At 40.1% G+C, this 25,541-nt stretch overlaps 1 protein-coding gene across 1 annotated transcript in view; it reads left to right on the forward strand.

The window, feature by feature from the left end:
- Positions 1–23,957, forward strand: part of LOC115795422 (contactin-associated protein-like 4) — a 142,890-nt gene extending 118,933 nt beyond the window's left edge. Inside the window, exons 18-24 of the mRNA XM_030751320.1 lie at positions 6,767–7,006; positions 11,195–11,419; positions 12,894–13,027; positions 15,045–15,132; positions 20,576–20,794; positions 22,492–22,563; positions 23,691–23,957. Of these exons, the coding sequence (XP_030607180.1) occupies positions 6,767–7,006; positions 11,195–11,419; positions 12,894–13,027; positions 15,045–15,132; positions 20,576–20,794; positions 22,492–22,563; positions 23,691–23,887 (1,175 nt within the window). The 3' untranslated portion in view covers positions 23,888–23,957. The remainder of the gene's footprint in view (positions 1–6,766; positions 7,007–11,194; positions 11,420–12,893; positions 13,028–15,044; positions 15,133–20,575; positions 20,795–22,491; positions 22,564–23,690) is intronic.
- The last annotated feature ends 1,584 nt before the right edge of the window (positions 23,958–25,541 follow it).

The raw sequence follows: 25,541 nt of genomic DNA on the forward strand, positions 1-25,541 counted from the left end.
TTTTGTGCTAATTTGCACATATTTACATGCTAATAAACTGCGATTAAGATGCTGAACATGAGCTGCTAAACATCAGCATGGCAAGCTGATGTCAGCATTTCTCTCACCACCACAGTGCGTAAGTACATCCTCCACAGAGCTCCCGGCATGGCTGTAGTCTCATATCTTGCTTTTATTAAGCCCTCCCTGGCAGGTGGATGGCTCCTTATTTCCACCTCTCATCCTTCAGTTTGTAGCAAACCCTTTCGCTTTTAAAGATGGAAATATCGCAACCCTGTATAAGATACGGGGTTCTCATACAACACATGGCTCCAAAGATATCCAATTATAAGTCAAAAACAGTATTCTTCACAATTAGTAATAAGATTTTAAGTGTAAATTGTATTTATCCAATGTAATTCTCCATCTTCTGGGGGGGGTGGGGCCTTGTTCAGTGACTGTCGAGCTGCACTTGGATTTCTCTGTAAATCGTTGGTATCTCACTGTGTCCCTCCTCGTACACACAGTATGCGAGACAGAATATTAAGTTATTTGCAGTCACAAGTCTCAGCATTGGCGTGCTTAAATTTACAATCCGTTTCACCGCATGAATTGTATTTATGTGACTACATTTGTAAGGCAAATGGTTCTATTGTGTAAATTATAAGCTCCTGTGTTGGTTTGTATAAATTCATAAGCCATATTTCAATGTATGCTGTATTTATGTGCCATAATCCTGCCTTGCTTTATAAGGCAGTGGATTCCATTGTCTTGATTAATAAGCCGTGTTATTGCCTTGCATGGATTTATAATCCCCAGCTTGCTGTTTGAATTGGAGGTGCTAAAAATCCATTTCATACACAGCAATTTAAAGTGAGCTTGGCAATTAGCTCAGCAGAAATCACTTCCTTTGTGAAGGTTTATAAGCAATTGTTTGGTTTGGTTTGGATAGTTAAGCCTTTGTATATTTGTGCAGCATCACTACCCACAAACTGATATGCTCACACGTTTTATTCTTCAGTGCTGTGTGCAGATGAGACTCCATCCTCTACAAGGATTTTCAGGAATCCTTTGATCTTCCCTTAACATATCCCTCGAAATGCAGCTATATTGGCACCAGATTGTCCTGTTATAGACAGTATAGCGTACACAGTATCCATCAAGTCAAGGTTATTTTTTTTCTAATCCTCTTTGAAATACAGCTTTGTTTTGTTTGGGTTGTTTTGAGGTTTTTAATATGATTTCAGAGTTAATTATTGACGTGCAGTACCAGTCAAAAGTTTGGACACACCAAAAGTTACCTGCATGTTGAAGCAGTCATAACAAAAGACTGTTTAAAAAAAGGAAACCATATCAGTGTTTACTAATCTGTTCATATCCTGTTGATCAGAGAGTTCACATTATAAGCCTCATACACAGAACAAAGACTTGAAAACTGAAATTCCAGCAGAAAATTTTAAATCGGCACAGACTTATACATAAACAGCAATTCACTGATGAGTGCATGCCTCAGAGTAGCACGCTATGATTGGTTAATATTTTTAACTCCTGCCACATTAAATTGTTTTTTGGAAAACTTTAGTGCTCTGAAGCACTACAGAGGACTTTAAATCAAACAGTCAGGAGATTATTGAAGTGCAGACATTCAGTTTTAATCCAAGGGGTGTAGCAAAAGTATTGCATTAACTGTTTAAGAATTAAGGAAATTTTCAGAGGCTCATAAGTAATAGGACAATCCTAAGTTTCATGGTCAGATGAGGCCAGTTCGCTTGTTATTCCAAAGATCTGGAGTTGATTCCAAGTGTTAAACTGGCATTGCATAGCTTTCTCAATATGAGCTCCAGGTACATGTTGTTATAGGTGAAGGAGATCATCATTAGACTGAAAAAAATAAACAAGAGGGACAGCAAAAATGTTAGTAGTGACCAAATCAATGATCTGGTTCATTCTTAAAAAGAATGAATGCATTAACCAGCTCAACAACACCATAGGGCCTGAACTTTGTCCCATGATTAAGAAAAACGATTTCAAAACAACTAGCAAAGTCAAATTAAGAGACGACCTCATTAATTAAAATACAGAGTTCACAACAAGATGCAAACCACTCGTTACACTCAAGAACAGGAAAGCCAGATTAGACTTTTCTAGAAAACAACTAAAAGAAGAGCCTGCACAGCTCTGGATAAAAAAAATTGGACTTATGAAACAAAGAGTAACTCGTATCAGAATGATGAGAAGAGAAAAGTATGGAGGAGGAGAGAAAAGGCTCATGAGACATTGTCTATTAAACATGGAGGATGGCTGCCAATGGAACTGGACCACACGGCTTTATTGCTTCTTAACACCGAGCATATTGTCACATTTGAAATACTGTACATGTTGGTGTTTTTCCACATTTTTTCACGCCTCCACCACTCTCTACACCATGTGTGCCTTACTGCTGCAACCAATTTTTTTCAGAAGGCACAACTTTTCCTTTGATGGCAAACAGTCTCCAGTTCCAGTTGGCATTGCATTTTTTTCACAGTGTCAGTACCACTCAGCAAGCAGTTGGCAAATGTTTGCAGACAAGTCAACATCTTCCTTGCAAACCACCACAGCAACCGCAGCAACCTGCTAAGCATCAAAGCAAATGCATGGAGGTTTTCAGTGGAGCAATGTATACCTCTTTGTGACCAGTTTCACCTAGCGACAGCCAGCAACCACTCACCAACCAATCAGGGAATGCAGATTTTTTCCTTGGTGAAGTGGATGTCAGAGGGTCACTGACTGGTCTCTAGGCCTGTGTGACTGGGGGTCTAACTTCCACTGGCTTTTTTCAGGCTTTTTTTCTTGGCCTTTGTTGAGCTGTGAAAATGAATATTTTGTAAATCTGTATTTATCAGTGATGCTACAAAGTAAATGCTTTGTCAAAAGTCTGAAATTTTCTGCTCAGTAATGAGTAAATTGAGTGTGTCATGGACAGGCTACCAGAACTCTGTGCTTCCATGCATTGAGATCTTTCAGCTGCAGCTTCACAGATTCTTAACTGTGAGGGTGGAATAGACATCAAACGTAAATAGTTTAGGGTCCACTGTAATTGCCGTGTCAATCTATATGTTATTTTCATGTGTGCAGCATAAGCAGCCCACGCAGCACAGTGTTTTTGATGGTTGTTTTGATCGCCATCTCTCAAGCCGTGCAGCTCGGTTCATCCTACATCTACACTGTTTCATCTGTGTTTTCAGAAAATATCCGTGTTTCATGCTGAGCTTTTCAGTCTTTTCTGTGCTGTCAAATATGTGGTTGAATCTCTCGCTGCTTCTGAGTTTAACTTCCCTTCTTCCTGCGTTTTGCTTTTTGAGCTCGGTGTTCGGGCTTGAACACGCGTCAGCTTTGATCTCCATTTCACTAATTAATTTCTATTCACTCTCATGTGGTCCCATATGTGCAGTATTACACAGGATCCAGAACTTATAGTAGAGACTGAAAATGTCTTGTTAGAGCTGATGCATTTTGATGGTTATGAGGCTGAAATTCTCTTGAAGGTCTTATTCATAGCTCTCCTCCTTTGGTCAGAGGTGGAGTTTATCTGCATTTCAATTCTTTGATGTATGCTTTGATCTCCACAGCACAAATCCCTCATTATGCTGTTTTAAGTGTTTTCTTTAAGCAGCGTTTCCATTTGATGTGAAGAGTCTATAATCCTTGTTGGAGCTGAAGTTGTACGGCAGGATGTTTGCTGAGAACCCTCACTGCTCCGATGGCCTCCCTGGTAGGAGGGTTTGTTCTCTAATAACCTCTCCTTGCTGCTGTTTTATTGCTTTGATCAGAGGTGGTGGTCCTCAGGGATGCCTTTCTGCTCACCACTACAGTCACCTCTTTTACACTCACGCAGTGCCATTTAAAAAATTTCTAGTGGTACTAAAGCTTTTCTTTTGGCCGCCTGACAGAAGTGGAATAAGATATTTCAGACATCTGGGGCTCCTGATGTGACAAAGCTGAGTGGAGCGCTTAAAGCTCAGCTTAGAGATAGACATGACAAAGGTCGCGTTTAAATGTTCAGTCTGAAATTCGAGCAACTGTGTCAAAGGATTTCTTGAAAAAAGATATATAAAAATCAAGAATAGCAGAGAACGATGACTCTCAATGTGCACTTTGTGAGAATTCAACTGTTTTTGTGCATGGACAAAAATTCACTTTTCACTGACTGGATCAGTTTTTTAATAAATCTGAATTTACAATTAATTTACTTTGAACTATGACATTCTGTTTTGCCATCAAACATTGTTGTGAAGCATTCTGTTTCTGGCTTCATCTCTTCAAACAAACAAAGACTGAAGCTCTGTAGACTGTAGTTCTCAGAGCCATAGGAAACCATAAAAGATAAAATATTCCTGATAAATGAAGCTGAAATAATTAAAACTGATTGTCATAACTGGAAAAATAAATAAATAAAATTCTAAACTTTGTGAATATCTCCCAGAGCTCTGATTAATGTTTGGTAAAAGGACTTTGTTTCTGGAACCTTTTAAAACTTTATTTAAAATTGCCAAACTTGTGTCCTCTTGGGAATTTGAAATCACACCTGTGAGTTGTAACTTTAATGCATTAATGTCAGTCACAGCTTGAGATTGTTAGTCATTTTAGTTCTTTAAAAATTGACTTCACTTTCACTTATATATAAATACACAATATTGCCCAAACTGTTCCCTCGTCTCCCTTCACACGCACGTGAACTCGAGTGACATCCCATTTTTAATCCATACTGTTTAATGTGACATTAGCCCACCCTTTGCAGCTATAACAGCTTCAGCTCTTCTGGGAAGGCTTTCCACGAGTTTTAGGAGTGGTTATGGGAATTTTTGACCATTCTTCCAGAAGTGCATATGTGAGGTCACTGCTCTAGAATCCAGTGGCGGTGTGCTTTACACCACTGCATCTGACACTTTGCATTGCGTTTGGTGATGTGAGGCTTGGATGCAACTGCTCAGTCATAGAAACCCATTCCATGAAGCTCTCTGTCTCAGTAATCTGGTACTTATGTGGTACTTGCAAATACAACCTCAGATGAACTACAAAACATGACATTTTGCTCCAATCTCATTGTACATTCTGTACAATGACAATAAAGGCATTCTGTTCTATTCTATGTCAATACAGCTTACTGCTTTCCTAGAAATTCAGAGGGTGAGAAGAGCCAGGCGCTGCTGATGAAATGCACTTAATTAACTGATCATCAGCAAGTGTGTCTACATCTAAAGAGTGGGCCAGATTTCCTCCACAACAATGTGACAGAATGATAAAGTCATACAGAAAATGATGACTTAAGTTATTGCTGCTAACTGTGGTTCTTGTGGAGTCCAGGATGAAAATGTGTAACTTTTAAGGAATCATCTTAATAACAACACATGATTGTATGAAAATTTAATTTGTGATTTATTGTGCCATGTCCTCCACTCATATGGTGTAATGTATAATATAATTCCCAGCATGGGTCTAAACTACCATTTTTTACATGTGAAACTCTTTAATACAATATAATCATAATCTGAGAAGAAAGTATTCACATGGCAATCACAAAATTGCCTGAACAACATCGCTCATTTAGGGTCAAACATGTTGTTTTTGTCAGGATGTCCAGGTGGCAGCTTTTAATATGTGACTCCAATATCCTGATGATGTACTGTATATCCAGACTTTAACTTTATCTAGTTTCTAGTCAAAGCTTCAAAAGGAATTTTGTATCTGTGAAATGTTTTCATTTTACAATTTGTGGGTTTGGTAACATTTACAGTTTTTAATAAAAGTGTTTTCATATTGTATTAATTTGAATCACTATGCAGAAAACTGTGGTACAATAGCTGTGATTATAACACTGATTAACGTATGACTACACTTGAAGTCTGACCACTGCAGGGTTGCATTGTTATGCAAGTGAAGTCGGTAAGTGTCTGACCTCTTTGAGTGATTATTTAAAGAGTAACAGCTGAAAGGATGACAGTCTCTTCTTAATTATAGACATTTAAATCAAGAACAATTATTTCCAGGAGAGTGTGCAAGGATTAAAATGACTATTATGTTGTGTCAGAAACAAGTTTCGGATCATGTGTTGCTTTCCTGGTTTAATAATTTACGGCAGTTGAATCAGAACAAAGACCGGAGGCCCAGAGGAGGGTCTAGAGATCAGCGACTTACTGGTGTGAAAAGCTGCTGCTGAACAACAGGAAGTTGTCTCCTTCAAACTCTGAGAGTAAAAAGCTTGCTGAGTTAGTGCCTTGAGCAAGGTAAAAGATTCACTCTGTCATCTATGCAGAAAACAGGGTTGTCTTATTTCAGCTATGTGAACAATAGGTGACCATGTAAGATGTCAGAGAGAATGCATAATGTTGAAAAACAAGGTTTGAACTTCTAAAGTACTGAAGTAAGCTTGTGTAATGTCCCGTTAGACTGTCAGACAGATGGATGATAAAAGTTACGTCCCCCAAACTGTTTCCCACCTACAGTTTGTTGCCTCGTTGCTGTTTTATCATCGAGTCATTTCATAAAAACTGTTTTGACAGTTTGGAGCTTCCGGGGAAGCACAGGCGACATGTGGATCTGCTGTAGATGACAAGAGAAGCTGTCAACACATAAAGAAGTGAGAGAAGGGCTGAAACAAAGACTGCATGTCGTCATGCTGTAGTAGATCATTAGCTAAGCACAGGGAAATTTGTCTCCTCTTTGTTTTGGAGACTCTGGGTTTAGTTCAGTAATGTTTAAAATATTAATGCAATGCTAATGCCATGCACTCTTTTCTTGTTATCAGGAGGCACAGCATCCAGGCAGAAGGGCTTCCGGGGCTGTATCCGCTCTCTGCAGCTGAATGGCGTCACTCTGGACCTGGAGGAGAGGGCGAAGATCACACCAGGGGTTCAGCCTGGCTGCCCGGGTCACTGCAGCAGCTACGGCTCGCTCTGCCAGAACCAGGGACGCTGTGTGGAGAGAGCCAATGGCTTCCAGTGTGACTGCAGCCTGTCAGCACATGTTGGAGTCTTCTGCCAAACAGGTTAACACACACAGGAACACACATGGGGGGGGGGGATGTTATGTGCCTGAGAACTTGACTGCACAAGCTTCTTTGTTAGAAAAACTAATTATTTGAGCTATTAGTGATGTTGCCACCACCCCTGGGTTGACTGTTTCTTCACTAGTTTTGCATTTGACTAGGGTCAAAGTTACCAATACCTGTATTAGTCCCACAATGGGGGAAATTACAGTTAACAGAACACCCATCCAAGATATACAAACATAGAGACAAACACAAACAGGGGAGACAGGTCACTGCTGGTAGAATGAGACCATACCTGGACTTTACAGAGGTTGCACAGGTTGTCCAATTCCTCCAGGATGGCATATCAATACATGCCATGCCAGAAGGTTTGCTGTGTCCTGCCAGCACAGTCTCAAGGGCACGGAGCAGGGAGAGCATGTCCGGCCTCATGTGGCAAGAGTATGCAGGGCAGTTCCTGGAGGATGAAGGAATTGATACGATTGACTGTCCCCCACAGTCACCTGACCTAAATCCAACAGAACACCCCTGGGACATTATGCTTCGGTTCATCTGACATCCTTTAGTTCCTAACACCTTACCCAGTCCAAATCAGTATAGATATCAAGCATGATTTTTTCCTGTTGGGATCTCATGTATTTTCAAAGTCTTCCTTTACTTTTTTGAGTAGTGCATATAGTGTCAGTCTTCCTTCTGTCCTGTGTCACATCATACTGTGTTCTGCCTGTCAGGCCTCCTGGTGTGTTTTTCTGCATTGTTGATTCGTTGGATTTTCTTTCTTGTATTCTGACCTTTGTTCTGAACTCTGTTTGAACTGCTTCTTCATCAGCCATAAATTTAAAAAAAATCGCTTTTTTTGTTAATTCAGTCTGCTTCACACTTTCTGCATTTGGCCCAGACATTAACCCTATAAAGTTGATTCACTTGAAATCATGTTTCTGGCCAGCTAATGAATAGCAGGCCTGTATTCGCTCTGCTTTTAGCTCTCTTTTGATTTCCAAGAGTCAAGTCAGATAATTCTGGACAACAGTTGATCAATGAGCAACACTAAGACTGAATGAGTAGAGAACAAGTAAAGCATAACCAAAATAATTATCCTCAAAGCTTAATCCTGCAGTTTATAATAAATGCCTGCAAACTTTACAAGCTTCCCTTCACATTATTATAATTTGCTTCATTGTTAATATAAAAATACTGATCATATGAGCTCTTGGTTAATGCAAGGTTACTTGTCCGTAATGTAGTTTTATCCTCTAAACTTTATAGATGAATATATGGAGAAAAAAAAAACCTGTCCCTTTATCTGAGATTTAACAGGCTAACTTTTCAGATCCCAAACTCTTCTTTAATTCTGCCTGGATTCAAACCACCATCAAGCCAATCCGCTTGCTGGATAGTCCTGTGGTTATGTGCGATCTCTGCCTGCAGACAGAAGAAAACAGACGGCCAGTTGTTCTGAAGATCATTTGTTGCAACATGGTTGATCGCTGTGCCAGAATGCTAGACCTGCAGATAGGAAGTAAATAGGAGAGCACTTCAATACTTTAATAAAAGTCCCAAAGACAAGCATCCCATGTTCTTTAAATGTTAAAACAGTTGTATTATTGCCAACATTTTGACTAAATATCTAACATTTGTCCAGATGCCCATGCATGGCTCTTCTGGTGCATATGTTTTTCATTGTGCATGGTGGGATGCACATTCCTTGATTTTTATATTAGCCAGAATCTTTTTATTCTGAGACATTTCAGACCTATTAGTTAGCTGCTTTGACTGGCTCAAAGAACACGGGTAAAGAAACCAAACAGCGGTCTTAAGGCACCCGGTTCTTCTGAAGGTTGGAAGAGCAGAATATAGGCACTGTGAAAACATGAAATAAGCCCCTCTTTGAGTAGCAGTAATAAAAACAGCCAACCATAGTTCTGTTTGAAAGAGAAAAGTACCAATTTTGGAGATCGCAAAGCATTTGATATTCAGAAGACAGAGTTTGGGTGGAGTTTTACTTCAGCGGTGCCACCATGCTTTGACCTCTTTCTAGAGGAGCTGTCTAAACTCTCTACAGCATGCTGCAGAGTGTCACATCATATATCCATCCCTTCCCTCAGCGTAGCTGCCTCATACAATCCACACACCAAGGTTAAGGTATGTAGTTTAGTTTATTTCACCAAGAAGAGTCCTCACTGTGGAGATCCGTCCTAATTGTCTCTTTCTACATACAAAATTTGTCTTTTAGAGTCATTTCTAATAGAGAGAGGTGGAGTTCCTCAAGCTTATAGATTGAAAGTAGAAATACTGCTGAAGCACTTGTTTAGCTGCTGCCTGAAGGTTAAGAACCTGTATTTTACTAAAAGCATTTTTCTGCTTGTATGCTACTCAATAATCATCAAGAAGTACTCAGCAGCCGTGTGGCATTAGTGGTTCGATGTAGCTAGTGACTGTTTGATATGGTTCAGGTCTATTTTTGTCATTTGTTTTTGATGTTAAAGTCACTAACAGTGCGTCATCACGTTGACCTTTGTGTTCTCCATTAGTTCGATAACTGAGTTCAGCCATCTCTCCTTTTTTAGCCCTTCACCCACTGAACACTGATATCTACTGATCTCCTACATCCTGCTGATGCGCTTTGTTTTTCTTTGTGAGTCATAGCGACACACTCTGATATATTAAAAGTTAATCTCTCTGTGGTTGGAAAATGAAACCAAGATATTCTAAAGACTAATTTCTGTAATTATAAAGTTTTGTCTTTCTAAGTAATAAGACATGAAAAATCCTTCCTACGCCACAGCCTTCATTTGAAGTTAATTAAAGTTAGAAAACTCCGTGGGGATCATTTTGTATATATTTATTGTTCTGCGCCTCAGAAATAATTTGTTTACTCTAGCATTATTGAAAGCAGAGCTAACACTTACAGTTTTCACAGTAGAATTGTTTTCATGCAGGCTAAAAACTCAGGAAGTGGAGTTCTCAGATTCTTGCTAATACTCGAGCATTCAGCTGAAGATTAATTCATGGCAATTTTGATAACTGAAATTTTGGAGAAGTTTGGTAAACTGGTAAACTAAATATGGAGGGTCTCAAATGTGTCAGCTAGTTCAGGAGGGAACTTGAGCTGCACTGCATCATGCAGATGTAACATGCCTCACTCACATACAGTATAACATGTAACACACATGGATATCAAACCTGATGTAAAATTTCTCATGCCTTCCTCGTGTCATTGTCGCTGCACACATACAGTGTTGCTTGCTGTATCAACCCCTCCACCCTCCCACATCCACCTGTAGATTCTTGGAAATAATTTACTTATCACTCCCCAAGTTTTATGAATTTGTGGGGAGTGATGAGCTTGAAGCCTAGACACCAAAATCTAACTACTTCCTGCTGCTATTCTAAATCGCTTCAAACGCGCACTGTATGGCTAAAATGAGAACATGCCAGCTTTTCAAGCACCTCAGGGTCACGTTCACGAGTCAGGGAAAAGGTAGCAGTAGACTGACTGGTGCAGCATCTGCAGGGATGTCGATGCTGTGCGGGTCCCTTGTGGTTAACGGATAGCTGAGAGTGAAAGTGAAGCTGTCAATTTACCAGTTGGTCTATGTTCCTAACCTCGCCTATGACCACGAGCTGGGAGTATAGTGGCTAAAAGAATGATATTGTGGAAACAAGCCCCAGAAAAGAACTTCCTCCATAAGGTCTAGGCTCTTCCTTAGAATGGTGTGAAAAGCTCACTCATTTGGAAGGGACTCAGAATAGAGCCGCTGCGCCTCCACACCGAAAGAAGCCAACTGAGGTGGTTTAGGCATCTGAGTTGCCTCCAGGATGCCTCATAGGTGAGATGCTCAGGCATGCCCAAATGGGGAGACCAGGGGACCCAGAACACACAGGAGAGAGAATGCCTCAGTGCCCCCCTCCCACCCCACCCCCGGTGCCCCCCACCCTCCGTTTAGAAGAATGGGGGAATCAGATTGAGTTCCAGTGTCCTTTGATGCCTCTGAATGATGCTAACTTATGCAATGGTAGTTTTTAACTCATTGATGGCGACTTTTTCATAAGGTCATAGAAGGTCATACAATTGATGTTCACAACACCGAGATATACACCAATCATCAGCAGTAAATTATCAAATTTTAAACTTTTGAACAGCACTCTGAATGTTCACATATTTCCTCTTCTTCTGTCTGTCAGAGGTGTCAGCCAGCTTCAAGTCTGGAACTTCAGTCATGTACACCTTCAAGGAGCCCTACGAGCTGAGCAGGAACAGCAGCGCTCTGCCATCCTCCATCTACTCCGACCTGACGCTCAGAGGAGAGAACGTCTCCCTGAGCTTCAGGACGAACCAGAGTCCAGCTCTGCTGCTCTATGTCAGCTCCTACTACAGAGAATACCTGGCTCTGCTTATCAACAGGCATGGTACGAGGGACATTTTTTTTTTTTGGAAGGAGTTGTTTCCCTTTTAATGGTCTCATCTCCCCCTGTCTTTTGGTTTCCTTCGTCTGTGATTCAAATGATCAGTCTTACCCCTGATTACTGTACTTTTAGTTTTCACAATTTTCAAGTTCTCAAATCTCAGAAAGTTTCTTTTTTGCCACTCGTCATCTTTCTCCCTAAACTTTCTCTAGTTTTTTTTTTTGCTTCTCCTTGATGCTCATCTCATTTTACCTCTCTTCACCTCTCCTTTTGTTCTCTCTCCCATTCCTGACATCCTCTCCTGATTTTGACCTCCTTTCTTCCTCTGTGTCATCAGAATCTGTCAGATCACTCCTCTCTCTGGATTCGCCTCGTCAGCCTTTACCATTTTTCTGTACGTCCAGCTTTTCCAGCTATTAGGTTTTGTCTTAAGTTAAGAAGAAAGCATTTTCTCAACTATCTCTGAGACCTGATGAGTGACACTGCAGGAATAAGGATTAGGTGGGCCGATAAAGGGTGGCAGGTCAGCGCACTTCTGAATGGAAAAGCCGAAAACATGCTGAAGTGTTTTCTTAACTTCTATGTGAAATAATTATGTTGTGAGTTTGACTTTTAAGAGTGGTACGAGGCACTTTGAGTTGAAAATTACATTTTCAGCATCCAGGAGTCTAATAAAATTGGCACTTTGCTGCTAGATTAGTTGTAAATGGAATTTTTTTTCTGGTGTTAATGACTCAGAGAATGCTGATGGACAGCAGGGCATTAAGGTTTGCTGCTGACCGTGGAGTCGTCAGGTAAATGCTCTTAAAATGAAGCGTCCAATTAAATCCCTGAGAGCTTTCTCTTGTTTGCCCTAAGATGGCTCATTTCTTTTTATCCTTGGCTGCAGTTAAACCCCCTCAGTCCAAGTACTGCTGCTTCACTTAAGGCTCCTTTTCTTTTTTTTAAAGAACACATTTATTGTTAATAGAGTGGTGGCAGGTACCTGGGGGTCTCTGATATTTCCTTTATTTCCACAGCACCTCAAAAAAGATATTGAGTTGTAATTGTGACCTTGTGATGTGATTTATTCACTTTTATTTATGGAAATATTGCACATTTGGGAAAAAACTTTACTTTTCAAAAACAATCTTTAATCTTCACTTTTTTGTTAAATCTCCAATTAATACGCTTGACTTAGATTAGTTCTGTTATTGATGAGGAATTAGCACTTATCCCCTTAATATGGAAATCTCAATTAATGGAACAACAACTTGTTTAAAGCATTGAGATATTTATGAAGGATTAAGTGTATGTGTGCCCTGCTGGCGAGGACTGCACAACGTAGCAAGGCCGAATTTCCAGGGTAAGAAAAATCTGCCTAATGCAGATGGTTTAAGCTGAAATCCTTCTTTGCGAAAGTGTAGTCCTGAATGTTGTTGCTCCTTTCAGAGAGTGGCTTGATGAGTGTTTGTGTGTGTTTCTGTTGTGTGTGAAGATAAGCTGGAGGTGAGATACAAGCTGGACAGTAGCAGAGATGCTGAAGTGTTAAAGAGCAGCGTGAAGAGTGTGGCCAACGGACAGCTGCACACGGTTGCCATCAGGAGACTGACGGACTCTGTGTCTGTCCAGGTAAAACCACCTCATCAGCTCATAACATTGTTGCAGTTTGCACATCAGCAAACTACATAGAAATCCAGCAGACTCGATGCATCCAAAGGTCTTAGGCTATCTAAAAAAAACAAAGAAACATCCGGTGTTTCATTTAAAGCAGCTGCGAAGTTGTTGTTTTATTTTTTTTTTTTTACAAAAAAACATCTTTGCAGGACAGATATATTCCATTTGCATAGTTAATGTGAATTATGTTGATGACTAGCCACTACTGTAGCAGCAACCCATTCACATTAGAAACCTTTGGCATTTACAGCATCTCACTTTCCACACAGAAAAAGGAGAAACACAGAAAACTTCACCTTTATTTTTCTCTTTTTCTTTTTTCTTTTGGTTGCACATACTGTGTGCAACCTTCACTTCATAACCCAGTCAGAAGTCTACAAACTGAAATTTCAGCAACATGGATCTTATACACTTGGGTGCACCAGAAAACACATCATACAAACAGGCCTCTGCTGCCACAACTGAACAAGAATTTAGTCTTTGCACCACACATTGATCAGTGAGTCATTTTATTCTGCATTTCCAGAATAGTTAGTTGATGTGGCTCATAGCTGTCACAGCAGTCACGTTGCAAGATAGATATGCTGAACAGCCACCGCTGAACTTCTCTTGCTGTGCAATCTATATAATACCGTCATTTTGGGACCACAACCATAAAATATTGCCACGATTCTTTAACATTTGTCATCTTTCATCTGGAATTTCTAACTTTAAGGGACTGTTATGAAGATTTTTGTGCTTGTTGGCCATTTCTGGAAAAGAAATGCATCCTGAATAGCCCCTGTACTCAGGAGGATGTTTTTCAGTCATTCATCACACATAATTATGACTCAACAAATATCTCCATTTGGGGTGTTTATGTCAATAACGCACAGCTGATGATATAAATTGTCTGGTCTTTTTTTAAACTTTCATGCAGTTAAATGCAGTCACTCTCATTTTGAGTCTAATTTATGTGCAAAGAAAGGGACTACAAACACAATAAACAAAGTTGGATTATTTTTATTTTCTAAAGATGTCATGATTGCATTGTTATCTTTATTATTTTACAGTAAATGATTGGTGAAAATACAGTATCATAATTTTGATGACCCAAATCGGATTTAACAGTCATGCAATTTGATTCACTTGCTAAAATGATTCCATAAATAATGCAATTTCATGCACTGCTGTGTTGTAAAAACCTGCTGCTGGTACGTCGACGATGTGCTGTTTGCATGTGCAGACAGAGGAGACGAGGTGTGAAGCTACTTAAGATAAACTTTTTTGTTCACGTTTGCAAATGAGGTGCTTATCTCAAGGGTAATAACACACACATGCACACACACACACACACACACACGAGCAGTTCTTGTGCGTACTGCACTACAGTATTAGGAAATCTGTGAGGAATCCTAGTCAGCAGTTTAGTTTCAACCCACAGCAGTTGGATGCAGCTACAGCAGGACAGCGCGGACAAACCGCCCATTAAAACAGCCACAGATGAAATATGAAGCATCTTCATCGTATCTGGATCTCCTGAATCTCCTATCTTGTTAACAAGAGCCTCAGATGATGTATGAGGTAAATTTTATCTAACCAGGAGGCAGCAGCCTGAATGCCTGTATAATTATCAACTGTGAGATAAATTACAAGGTGACCTTGTCTGGCGTGGGTGTAGCGTCATGATTCACTGTGTTGTGAGGCTATGAGACACATCTCAGCTTATCAGTTTCCATCATATTGAATTGCTGTAGCATTAGCAGCATACAGTAGAGGTGTAAGGTGGCGGCTTTGTCTGGGATATTTTAACAACTATTTATAACAAATATAGGTAAAATCCGAAGCACATTGAAAGTTCCTCTAGATGAACCATTTCTATCTTGGAGACTCTGTGAGACGTTTTTTTTTCTTGCCATATCTACCGCTAGAAGTCGCCAAAATTAAAATAAAACGTTCCACTTAAATTCTGGAACTAAATCTTTTCCTTCAGATTGATGAAAATGCCAGAGAAGACTTCAATCTGACATCCGACGGGGAATTCAACGCCGTCAAGTCGCTGGTGTTGGGCAGAGTGCACGGTAAGTGAGGAGCCTGTAAAAAGAGAGAAGAAGCCCTTTTAGTCAAAGAGCACTCAGACTCACACTCATTTGGATAACAGCTCTGGGGTGTTTGGCCTCATTTCACACTCAGCTTTGGAAAACTTAAAGAAATAAATGTAGCTTTAGCTGTTCTCAGCAAGCCTCATTATTCAGATTATTTGAAGGAAAAAAAAAAAAAGAAGACTAAGGCAAAATAGAAAAATGTCTTTAATCACAACTTTAACCTGGAACTTCTCATATAGCTGCTCCAGGAACTGATGTCAAACTGGATATCAACTTTAACATGTGATTTTTGGTTTAGATGGCTACTGTTTCATAAGATCATACAATTACTCTACATAAATGCAGCGCCTCTGAGTGAGGTGATTATAGTTAATTAAAACTAAAACAGGGTTTTGTTTTGTTTTCAAAACTACCTAAAATAAAAATAAAAATACATGGGAAATATGTTTAATTTTAATGTTTGTCAATTATGGGGAAATCTGCCACTAAGGCAAGCTTAAGAAAAGTGCATGTATTATTAATTCTGAAATATCATGACTGTAGGTATGACTCACTTGTCTTTACCTGTTGTGTTTGCACTTAAATCTTTTTAATTAATGTCATAGACTGTATTATTTCAAATAGACAAGTTAAGCTTTAACGTGCGTCACTCTCTTCACGTTACACAGTAAATACACTTCTCGTTTTGGCATGTCGATGCCATCGCCTGCTACTTCAACACCTCCACCACCCCAGCATCCAGCCATAGGCTCTTACTTACTTATCAAGTAGGGTCCCTAACCTAATGGCTCAAAAGGAACCCATCATGTAAAACGCCACAAGCAGCTGCCGCTCAACAAGCTTTTAATGATGAAAACATGCTTACTCAAAACAGACAAACAGAATTGGAAGAGAGGGGAGCCCCGGTTGTGAACCAACCACACAACGGGCCATCGGAGTCAGGCTTCCCCCTAAACTAATTCATTAACTAAACTAATAAAAAAAACCACAGTCATGCCGGTAACTCCCTCACAAACTGCATACAACAAACAGAGCTTTATGAGCAGCAGATGGGCGATGCTGATGGAGATCTGGTAGGAGAAGTAGGAGAGTGATGGAACTCCAGTTGCCGATCACCCAGGCTCCGCCTTCTCTGGGTTTATATCATGCTGCGATCCATCAGCAACCAATCAGCACTGGGGACAAAACAGAGAAGTGAGAGAGCAGGTTAACGAGGATGACAGTAATAACTGGACCAACACCCTGACCTGTAACACACTCCCCAGTTTTATATTTGTGAGGAGTGATAAGTTTGGGGCCATACACCAAACTGCTGCTCTGATGAATCAGTGTATACTGAGGGTATTTAAAAGTAGAATGTGAGGCTGTTCTGTGTTATTGTAGAGTCTTTACCTTACAATATAAAAGCTTGAGGTGACAGTTGTTGTGATTTTGGTGCTATATAAATAAAGCTGAATTGAATTGGATCCCTGAGTTGTTTGATTGCATAATAGTCAATGTTTCAAAAAAGAAATCTATGAGTTTTTAAGCAAACGATGTGGTATTAGTGTGCTCATGCTGGGGGTGATAAAATCAAGGCACCACAGGAGAAGTTTGGGAACCTCTGCATAAGCATTATTGAAGATAAAGTCTGATGTGGCTGAGATGCTTGCACTTATTCAGTGTCTAAAACAGACAGGTTCATTGAATTATTTACTCATGACAGAAGATGCATTCCAAATAATTTTATTTATTTATGTATAGCCTATTTTTTAGCAGTGCACTTATGGGGATTATTAAAACCAATGTACACTCAAGTTCCCAGCTGCTTTTTTGTAACACACTAAAAAATAATGTAGTCTAATAATACCTATAGATAATATGCATTATAGACAAAAATATTGGGCCATGCCTCTTAACCTTTGAATTCAGGTGTTTTCAGTCACATTGCTACAGGTGTATAAAGTCAAGCACCTAAAATCAACTGGAAGTAACTCAGCAACAAAGTAAGAACCCAGCAGAGGGTTGGCGTAAAAGTCACCATCACTCTGCTGACTCAGTAACTGCAGAGTCCAAACCTCCTCTGGCATTAACATCAGCCAAAAACAGTGCGCCAGGAGCTTTGTGGGTTTCCGTGCCCAAGTAGCTCCTGCAGGTGTAATGTGTAGGTGTCCACACAGAGTATGAAAGTTCATCTTATTGACTTAAATTATGAAAAAAAAACCCTTTCCCACAATACTTACATTCTTTGAGATGCACTAGTACATTAAAAAAATCAATGACTTGTCCCTAGTCCCTCTTTATAGTGAGATTTGAAAATACAATTGAAATTATAAAGCAGACAGTTAATAACAGCCTTATTACAATCTTTTAAATTTAGGACAGTTCTGTCTTACAAGAGAAAACACCATTTGGTTGAGAACTGAAGAAGCCTTTTTGATGAGAGGTGAAATGTCTTCAAGAAACAAAAAGAAGTCCAGTTGCCTTTTTTCAAGCTCCAGAGACACTGTGACTACTGGATGACTGAGACTGAGAATCTACACAGACATGATGTACAACTTAGTTCAGTAAATAGAAAGTACAGAACACAAAGAGCTCGTTATTCATAATATCATAAAAAAGTTTAATAAGTAATATCTAAAATGAATGCAGGTGTTGTGATAGGTTGATAAATTTCCCTCAGCAAATAACAGCCAGCAGTTCAAAAATCAGGCCACAGAAACCTGCCTTTGCAGTAACGTATCCAGGATTACACCATGTTTCAATTAGTGACCCTTTTAGTGACCCTGATGTTATTGAAACCCACCAAATTCAATGCAAATGAAACGAAACACAACAATGCTGCATTTATGCAAATCACGGTAGTATTCGACAGCCTCTTTGTTGAATGTGCCACACTCTTTGACATTCACAAATTGGTACTCATTGCATTTTAATTACAGATATGGGCCGTCTGGTCCCGGTACAAGCATATGCTGGTGAGAAGGATAAGTAAAGGCTAGCTCTATGAAGAATATGGTGTTCATTTTTTAATGAAACTTTGTTTAATTCATACTTGCGGTCACTTTGCGCAAAGTAGTTGGCATTTTTTGTTGCCATTAATATGAATCGCATTGCACTTCCATCATTTTGTTCCCCGTTTCCATCAACAAGGCTCGGCTAAATATTCAGAGCACCTTCTCTGTATAACAGTGTATGCATAAAACAATACAGCACTGCAGACTTGAAAACACATGGTTCAGGCAACACACTATAATCTATACAACAACAAATGTCTGTACAAATGTAACAACCTCCAAGAACATAGCTTTAAAATGTATTTATAGTATAACTCATCAGCGTTATCACAGTGTGTACATGTAGTTATTTAAAAAATAGATGAAGACCTTTCTTCAAATGTGGTCTCTGCAAAGGTTCACCATCACTGGCAGGTGAGGTCAAAGCAGAACTGTGTTTCCTTTACACATGCACAGATTTTTACACCTGGAGGGGGGGAAAGATGCTCCCCCTCTGGGAGGGTTAAACCGCATCTTCATTGATCTCCTGTGCGTACTCCTGGACTGGAACCTGCAACAGTGTTGGGGTGAGAGAGAGATTGCCTCCGTCATGACTTATTCATGTTCTCCCTGAGCAGCTCCATCAAAGACAGGCTGAGATATAAGCTGTTAATAACAGGTGCTGAAAGGCTGCAGGCTGTGGTCACAGCTCTCTGATAAGACTCGGAGTCACAGCAGCATGCTGCCGGTTTAAAAGGTAGCGTGCTGCAATTAATAGTGAAACATGAGTCAGTCATATGAAATGCCTTTCACCTTCATGATGATGATCATAAGAAAATGTATAATTTTGCACAAGTGAAGTTTGTTTTAGAATGTGCGTGCCAGTATAAATCTTAACTGAAAAAAACTGTAGCAAAATCTGTAAAGGTTGAAAACAACATGTAAATCCACATGTAATGGAAGCCATGCGCTCACACCATCTAATTGCGCAGCTAATCCAAATTCCCTCGAGATCCTTTGTTTTTTCTGTATGCTGTAAAACTGCTCAGTGTAGCACAGTGGGTTTTAACCCTGTCATGTCAGCACGTGACCGGTCCTCCCCTCTGTCAAACCAGAAGAGGCAGGGAGCCAGATCAGGATCCAAAAGGCAGCAGGAAAGTGGATTTTCTGTCACTCCCCTCGAACCCTGTCATCCATCAGCCAAACTAATGGACCCGGAAGGAGTACACAGAAGCAAAGTGGGGGCAGAGAGGGAATGTAGTGTATCAGAGGGGCTTACAGGCTGCGGAAGTGTCTCCTGCTGCTCTCATCAACATGCAGATGTGTGCTGGTAAAACCGCAGTCACCTCTCAGTCATCTGAACAGATACTGATGCAGCTGCTTCCAGCATTAATGTGGGCTTTCACAGCTGCTGTTTACACTGCTGTGAAGGAGCAGAGGTGAATGATGGAGGGATTTAAGTCAATAAAATGAACAGATAGAGCTGGAGAGACTGCACGTGTCTCGTGGAATGATGGATGCAGACTTTAAAGCTGTGTGTTGTATTGACAGTGTGTGTGTGTGAGGTTAGTGTGTCCTTTTTACAGCCAGTGAGCTACCACTATTGTCCCAGTCTGATAACATGGGAATGTGACGCAGGATCAATGAGCCTGTCAGCGTTTGTCATGTTTTACTTTACAGATCACGAGGAGATAGAGAGAAAGCTTCTAAAAGTTTAAACGATCAAAAACCAGAAGGGACTGAAAAAGTTTATTTTTAAAGTACCTTGATTTGATAAAACTCTGCTGGAAACCATGTCTTTTAATTTTTGAAGCTGTTTTTTTATTAGACACGTGGCTTTTTTTTTTTTTTTTTACCGTAAAGGGATTGGCTTACATTTGGGAAATACAGTTATTTTCTTTATCAATAACATTCAGATGAGAACATCAATAAAGAAGGAGATCTGTATGCTAATTCTAAAGTCAGTGCTAAAACCGAATTAAGATGAAGACGAAGTCTGGAAATAAGACAAAACAGGAAGGCCTGTCCACTGTGACATGCTGGTAAATGGTAAAACTACAGATTAAACATACAAGTTAAAGCTAACCGAGTGCCAAAAACAGATGCACTTTTCTTTGTGGCACTGTGTCATCCTTCTCACTAAACTGTTACCAAGAAAAGCAAAGATGTGCACTTCTCAAATACTCGTAGCGATGAGTTATATGTTCACGGGGCTTATTTCTCTGTCTCACATTGTAGTTGTACAATAGTTCACCCACAGCGAGCATGGCAAGGCTTCTCCTTGAGCGAGACTTTCTGGTTGATTTGTAAAGTAAGACTTTCCAACCATTATACAAGCACAGATCTGACGAGACAGAATTCTCAGAAATGAATTACATGGATGTCGGGGAAAAAAGACTTTTGATTCTTCTCATTTTAAGAGTTTGATATTTTCTCATTCCCAGAGTCCGATGACCTAGATCCAGACCTGGCCAGGCTGGCGTCCCTTGGTTTTACCGGCTGTCTGTCGGTGGTTCGCTTCAACGCCATTAGCCCTCTGAAAGCAGCACTTCTCCACCCAGACACCAGCCCTGTCATCATCACTGGACCTTTAGTCCAGTCTAACTGTGGCTCTGCGGCTTCAGCCAATCCCTATGCAGCTGAGAACACACACCACCTGTCAGGTAAGAAGGGAGGAGCCTCATCTGTACGATCTAGTAAGTCAGAAACACATATCTGTGAAGAATTTAGTTGTTTTGTGCTAATTAGATTGATCACAAAATAATTAGTCTTATATTTAAGTGTCAAAACCTAGTTTCACAAGTTGCTAGTTTTACTTTAGCTTTAATTGGGCCACTGCATCAAGTCTCTACATTTGTCTCACTGCCGGATGCCTAATGAAGCAACCAATTAACAAAACCATTTATAAATAAATTATCTTCAATAATTGGTCGGTAGCTTGGTATTTGTTGGTGTGAAGTAAAAACCTATATTAATGTATCTCACAGAACAGCAGCTGGGGTGGATGATGGGTGTGCAAAATGTCCAAAATCTGGGTTTGGCTTCGCTAACAAACAAACTTTGGTTAAGCTTGGAGAAATCTGTCAATCTCAAGCTTTTTTTTGTCTGTATTAGATTAAGACCATGGTGCTGTTGCTGCCTTTAAAACACAATTTTAAAAAGTCCCTTTGAGCAGATATCGCATCGTGCCGTGAATATTTTTGGAGAAAAGCATTGTCAGTGACCTTTGTGCTACTTAGTATCAACATGTTTGAGACATGACAGTTAATTACATTGACTGAAACAATTACATTAGCTGGTAAAGAACACACACCACATGCTGTTAAAAAGTAGTTGTGTATATATACACAATTTCTAAGAGATATTCTTGTTAAACTGTTTGGTACACAGGAATCCTCCAGCCAGAATTTATCATCCCAACAGAGGGTTGGTTCTTTGGGTCCAATCAAGCTGTCATATAGCCTGCTGTGTGCTTTGTAGCTTGGAGAAGGCATGATGTGCAGAGGGTGGGATGGGAGGTCAATAGAGGCTCAGCAGTGAATTCTTACCTCGTACCATGGCTGGAATGTTGTTTCATAAAAAACGACAGCCCAATTTTCTTGCACTGGAAATATTTGCCTTGCTGTATGAACTTTTGAATCACCCAGGGAGCTGTACTATAGCTCACTGCAGGCATTAATATTTCTGGAAAAATATATCAAACCCAAAAACCTTATTCAGAGGATACTTTTGCCCTTTCATTTTAAATGTGACTGCTGTTCTCGCTGCTCTAAATAGCTAAGTAGCTAGGCTAATCTAACCCTTTTAACATGATGGCAAATGTGCGAGAGCAGGTTAGAAGGCTAACCAAAGAAAAACGATGTCAGTGTCTGAGTGTGTTTGTTGTTGTTTTCTGTCATGGTTCTGTGTGTGCGTGCATTTGTGTCTATCTTCTTGATGGGAGCTGTTTTTGAAAGCTCTATTATGTCTCATTAAATGTGTACACCTTGTAGGGGAGACAAATGACAATGTGCTTGATAACATAATTAATTAGGACCACAGAGGGGAGTTACTGGTCTTGTTTTCATTCAGTTTTATATTCCTTCAGAATGTAAAAGTCTTCCTGGTCCAGTTTTCTGTATCCGCTCAAAATTATGATATTGTTACTGTTTCTCTAAATAGCCCTTCTTGTCTGTTTCTCTGGTCTGAGCTGTTTACTTCCTCTCAGTCTTCTATTCGTCTACCTTACCTGGCTTTTCTATTAAACCTCTCTCCATCTCTTCTTTTAATTAATGTTACCCTTGGTCGGTTTTCCATCTATACTTGTGTGTATTTACGGCTTTTTCCCCCTCTTTATCTCCTTTCTCTTTCTCTGCTGTAGATCAGTCTGGTTCGACAGGTTCAGGTCAACCTTTGATCAATGCCATTAGGACGGACTCGGCTCTTATTGGAGGTACTTTAAGCATAATTCACTATGCTGGAACATTTTCACCTTGTTTTGCTGTTGAACTTCTCTTGAACTGTGTGGGACTCAATATTTCTGCGATAAGGGGTTTTCTGCAAAGTTTGATATGCTGAGCAAAATATTTCATTTAAACTACATTAAATTATTCCTCCCCGTGTGCCCAGATTAATTTGAAATGAAGATTGATCCCAAAGTGTTCCTGTAAAGTTTTAGCAGGACAAACGTGAGACAGTCAAGTGCTTTAAAAGTGTCTATAGTCTGCACAAAGGACAGCTGAACTAACTGAACCTCTGCTGAAACTTTCACACTGTTATCTTCAAAAGTTTTGAAACCAAAGTAGTACAGTGCAAAATTGATTTCTGCTCTATTTTTGAATTCCAATTAGGTTAAACTTTCCCTGAATGAAGAAATGTGTCAAACGGCGAGTTCAGCTGAGTGTGAATGTGTGAAATTCTCTTCAGTGTGTGCTGAAGTTAGATTAGAACAACCGGACTGCAGGGCAAAGAGCCGACTTACCCAGGAGAGATGGGCAGACAACGTGCTGTGAGACTGTGAGCACTGTGAAAGATTTACAAGTGAATTACAATATGGGTTCTATTCAGCTCATTGTCTAACCAAATGGGACTGTAGGTATCAGCCCTTTACTGCGGGGCATAAAATTATTACCAGCTTTCTTATGAAGACAGTGCTTTATGTTGTTGTAGAATAATTCCCCAGCATGTGTAGCCTTTGGTTCCCATTCTTTCCTTTACAATATGAAGCCAATAAAGATATGAGTAGGGCAATCTGTCACAGAAAGCAACACATTTGAAAGTGTGTGTCCAAAGGCTAAGCATGTTACTGTTATTGGCAAACTTACAGTTGCACTGCACAGAAATGTCTTTGGGTCAGTGCGGGCGACGGCGTTGCAACAGCCCGCAAAAATAATGAAAACTTTATGATCATTTTTGGAGCATGTAGTTTGTGGTGCTTTTGAATTCTGTGCTGTGTTATTATGTCCACTTCACTGATTCAAATACTTAGTTTAATAAGTTTAAGTGCAGGCTACATAACATAACATAAAAGGCCCGTCTAATCCTGAATGTTTGAATCAGTAAATATCCTCTGCCCTGCAGGTGTCATCGCTGTTGTTATCTTTGTGGTTGTGACTGGACTGGCAATAACAGCCAGATTCCTCTACCGGAGAAAAGAGACATATCGAAACCAGCAGGTGAAGGGAGTCCAACAGGAGAACAGCCAGGATTTTCCCTTTAACAACCAGGCTGACTCCCAGAATGTCTCCAGTGAAAACCCAAAGGAGTATATTATTTAACCTGATGCCTGAATGCCTGATGAGATGGTGGTTTTTTGGAGATGAGGGTGCAGACCGGACTGTCCAATCATCCCTCAGGACTTCAGACTGCACACCGAGCCACAGCGCAGTGGTCCCACGCAATAGAGAACGCAAAAAAAGGAACAGTGCGCACAGTCTTTTACTGTATATTGTGTATATATATATTGAAGCAAACAGACTACAGTGCTGGACCTAAAAAGTGTTGACACCCTTGTTTCCACTCTATGAATATTAAAAAAAATGTATATGTCAGAAGTTATGTCTACAGCAATCTCTAGCTATTGTCACTCGGTCATATTCAAAAGTTGCAGGTATTTTGTGTTTTTATGTGTTGACTTAACGTGATTTCTTTATTCCAGTGAATCAGGGTGTTTGGAGTTATTTGGCTGATGGCACATTTTTATGAGGGTGATGAATGCTCGTTTGCTTAACTGGAAGTGGAAAAGTCTGTCCCGTAATCAGGCCCTCAGGAGGAGTACTTCTGTAAGTGCGGGCATTTGTTCATTTGTGATGCCTTTTTATTATGTGGGAAACTCTAGGAGAATAACAATTTAGAGGTTGTGGAGCCTTGAAACCCTCTTTAAAGGAAACCTGTGTGAGCTTGTAAAATTGTACATTGTCAGAGGGAATTCAGCTGACAAACATCCATGAACTGCCAGGCTTTTGTCAGCATGCCACTTATACATTTTGTTGTGAGTGATTTCTTTCCAGCCACGTTTTGCAAGAACAGATTTTTTTTTTTTTTTTAATTTGTCCTTTTTAAGTGGCATCTTAAAAGTCAACAGTCTTGCTCACTCATGAATAAGCACATATTGCATTTGTACTGTTGGTATGCTGCAGTCCTGAAGATAAGAGATTTTTATACAGTAGGGATTGATTTTCTCCTTTCTTTCCTTTTCGGTCTCCTCTTTCCTCTCCTGAGCACACCACAACATTAAACTTTTTTCTATAGTTTGCTTGCATTTCAGAAAAAAAAAAAAAAGCTTTGTCCTTTTATTAAGATTTTCTCTCTGCTGCATTTTGCCTGCTCGGAGCACTGTCTCCCAACACTCTAAATGTCTGTGAGCGGGGACGTTTTTAACGCTGGCGATGGTGCTGCAGACTCTGTGACAGCGTGGCTGTCTGTCACCTCATTCACTGCACACACAGACAGTTAATGTGTTTCTGAAATGCTAATCTGCTCTGATCTGACAGGTGGATTGTGATTTGATGGAAAGCAGAGACAGATGAGAATAATAAGACTGAAAGATAATCTGAGCGACTGTGTCAGGCAAACATGGTTATAATGAAAACTCTACCAAGCAGAGAGGCTCAACAGCAGCTGTTTATAACGCTCACCACCGTCTCTCTGAGAGACCCCAATGCACAGATGGGATTTTAATGACAAAAGTTGCTAAATCTTCAAAGTGCATTATTCATCTCGTTCTTTGCATTGTTGTCTGTCCCATTCTTGATTCCAGAGAGTTCATTCTCTGGTGAAGAAACGTCGAGTGTCCTTGGAGGAGAAGTAACTGCGGTGCAACTCTTGATTACTTAGAAAGACTCAACAGGTGGCTTTCACATCCAGACAATCGTGCGGACTGAACTCTGCTGGGTGGCACACTGCATACGTTCAAGCAAATGAGATGTTTTC

Source organism: Archocentrus centrarchus, chromosome 17 (genome assembly GCF_007364275.1).
Source record: "Archocentrus centrarchus isolate MPI-CPG fArcCen1 chromosome 17, fArcCen1, whole genome shotgun sequence".
Classification (NCBI taxonomy): domain Eukaryota; kingdom Metazoa; phylum Chordata; class Actinopteri; order Cichliformes; family Cichlidae; genus Archocentrus; species Archocentrus centrarchus.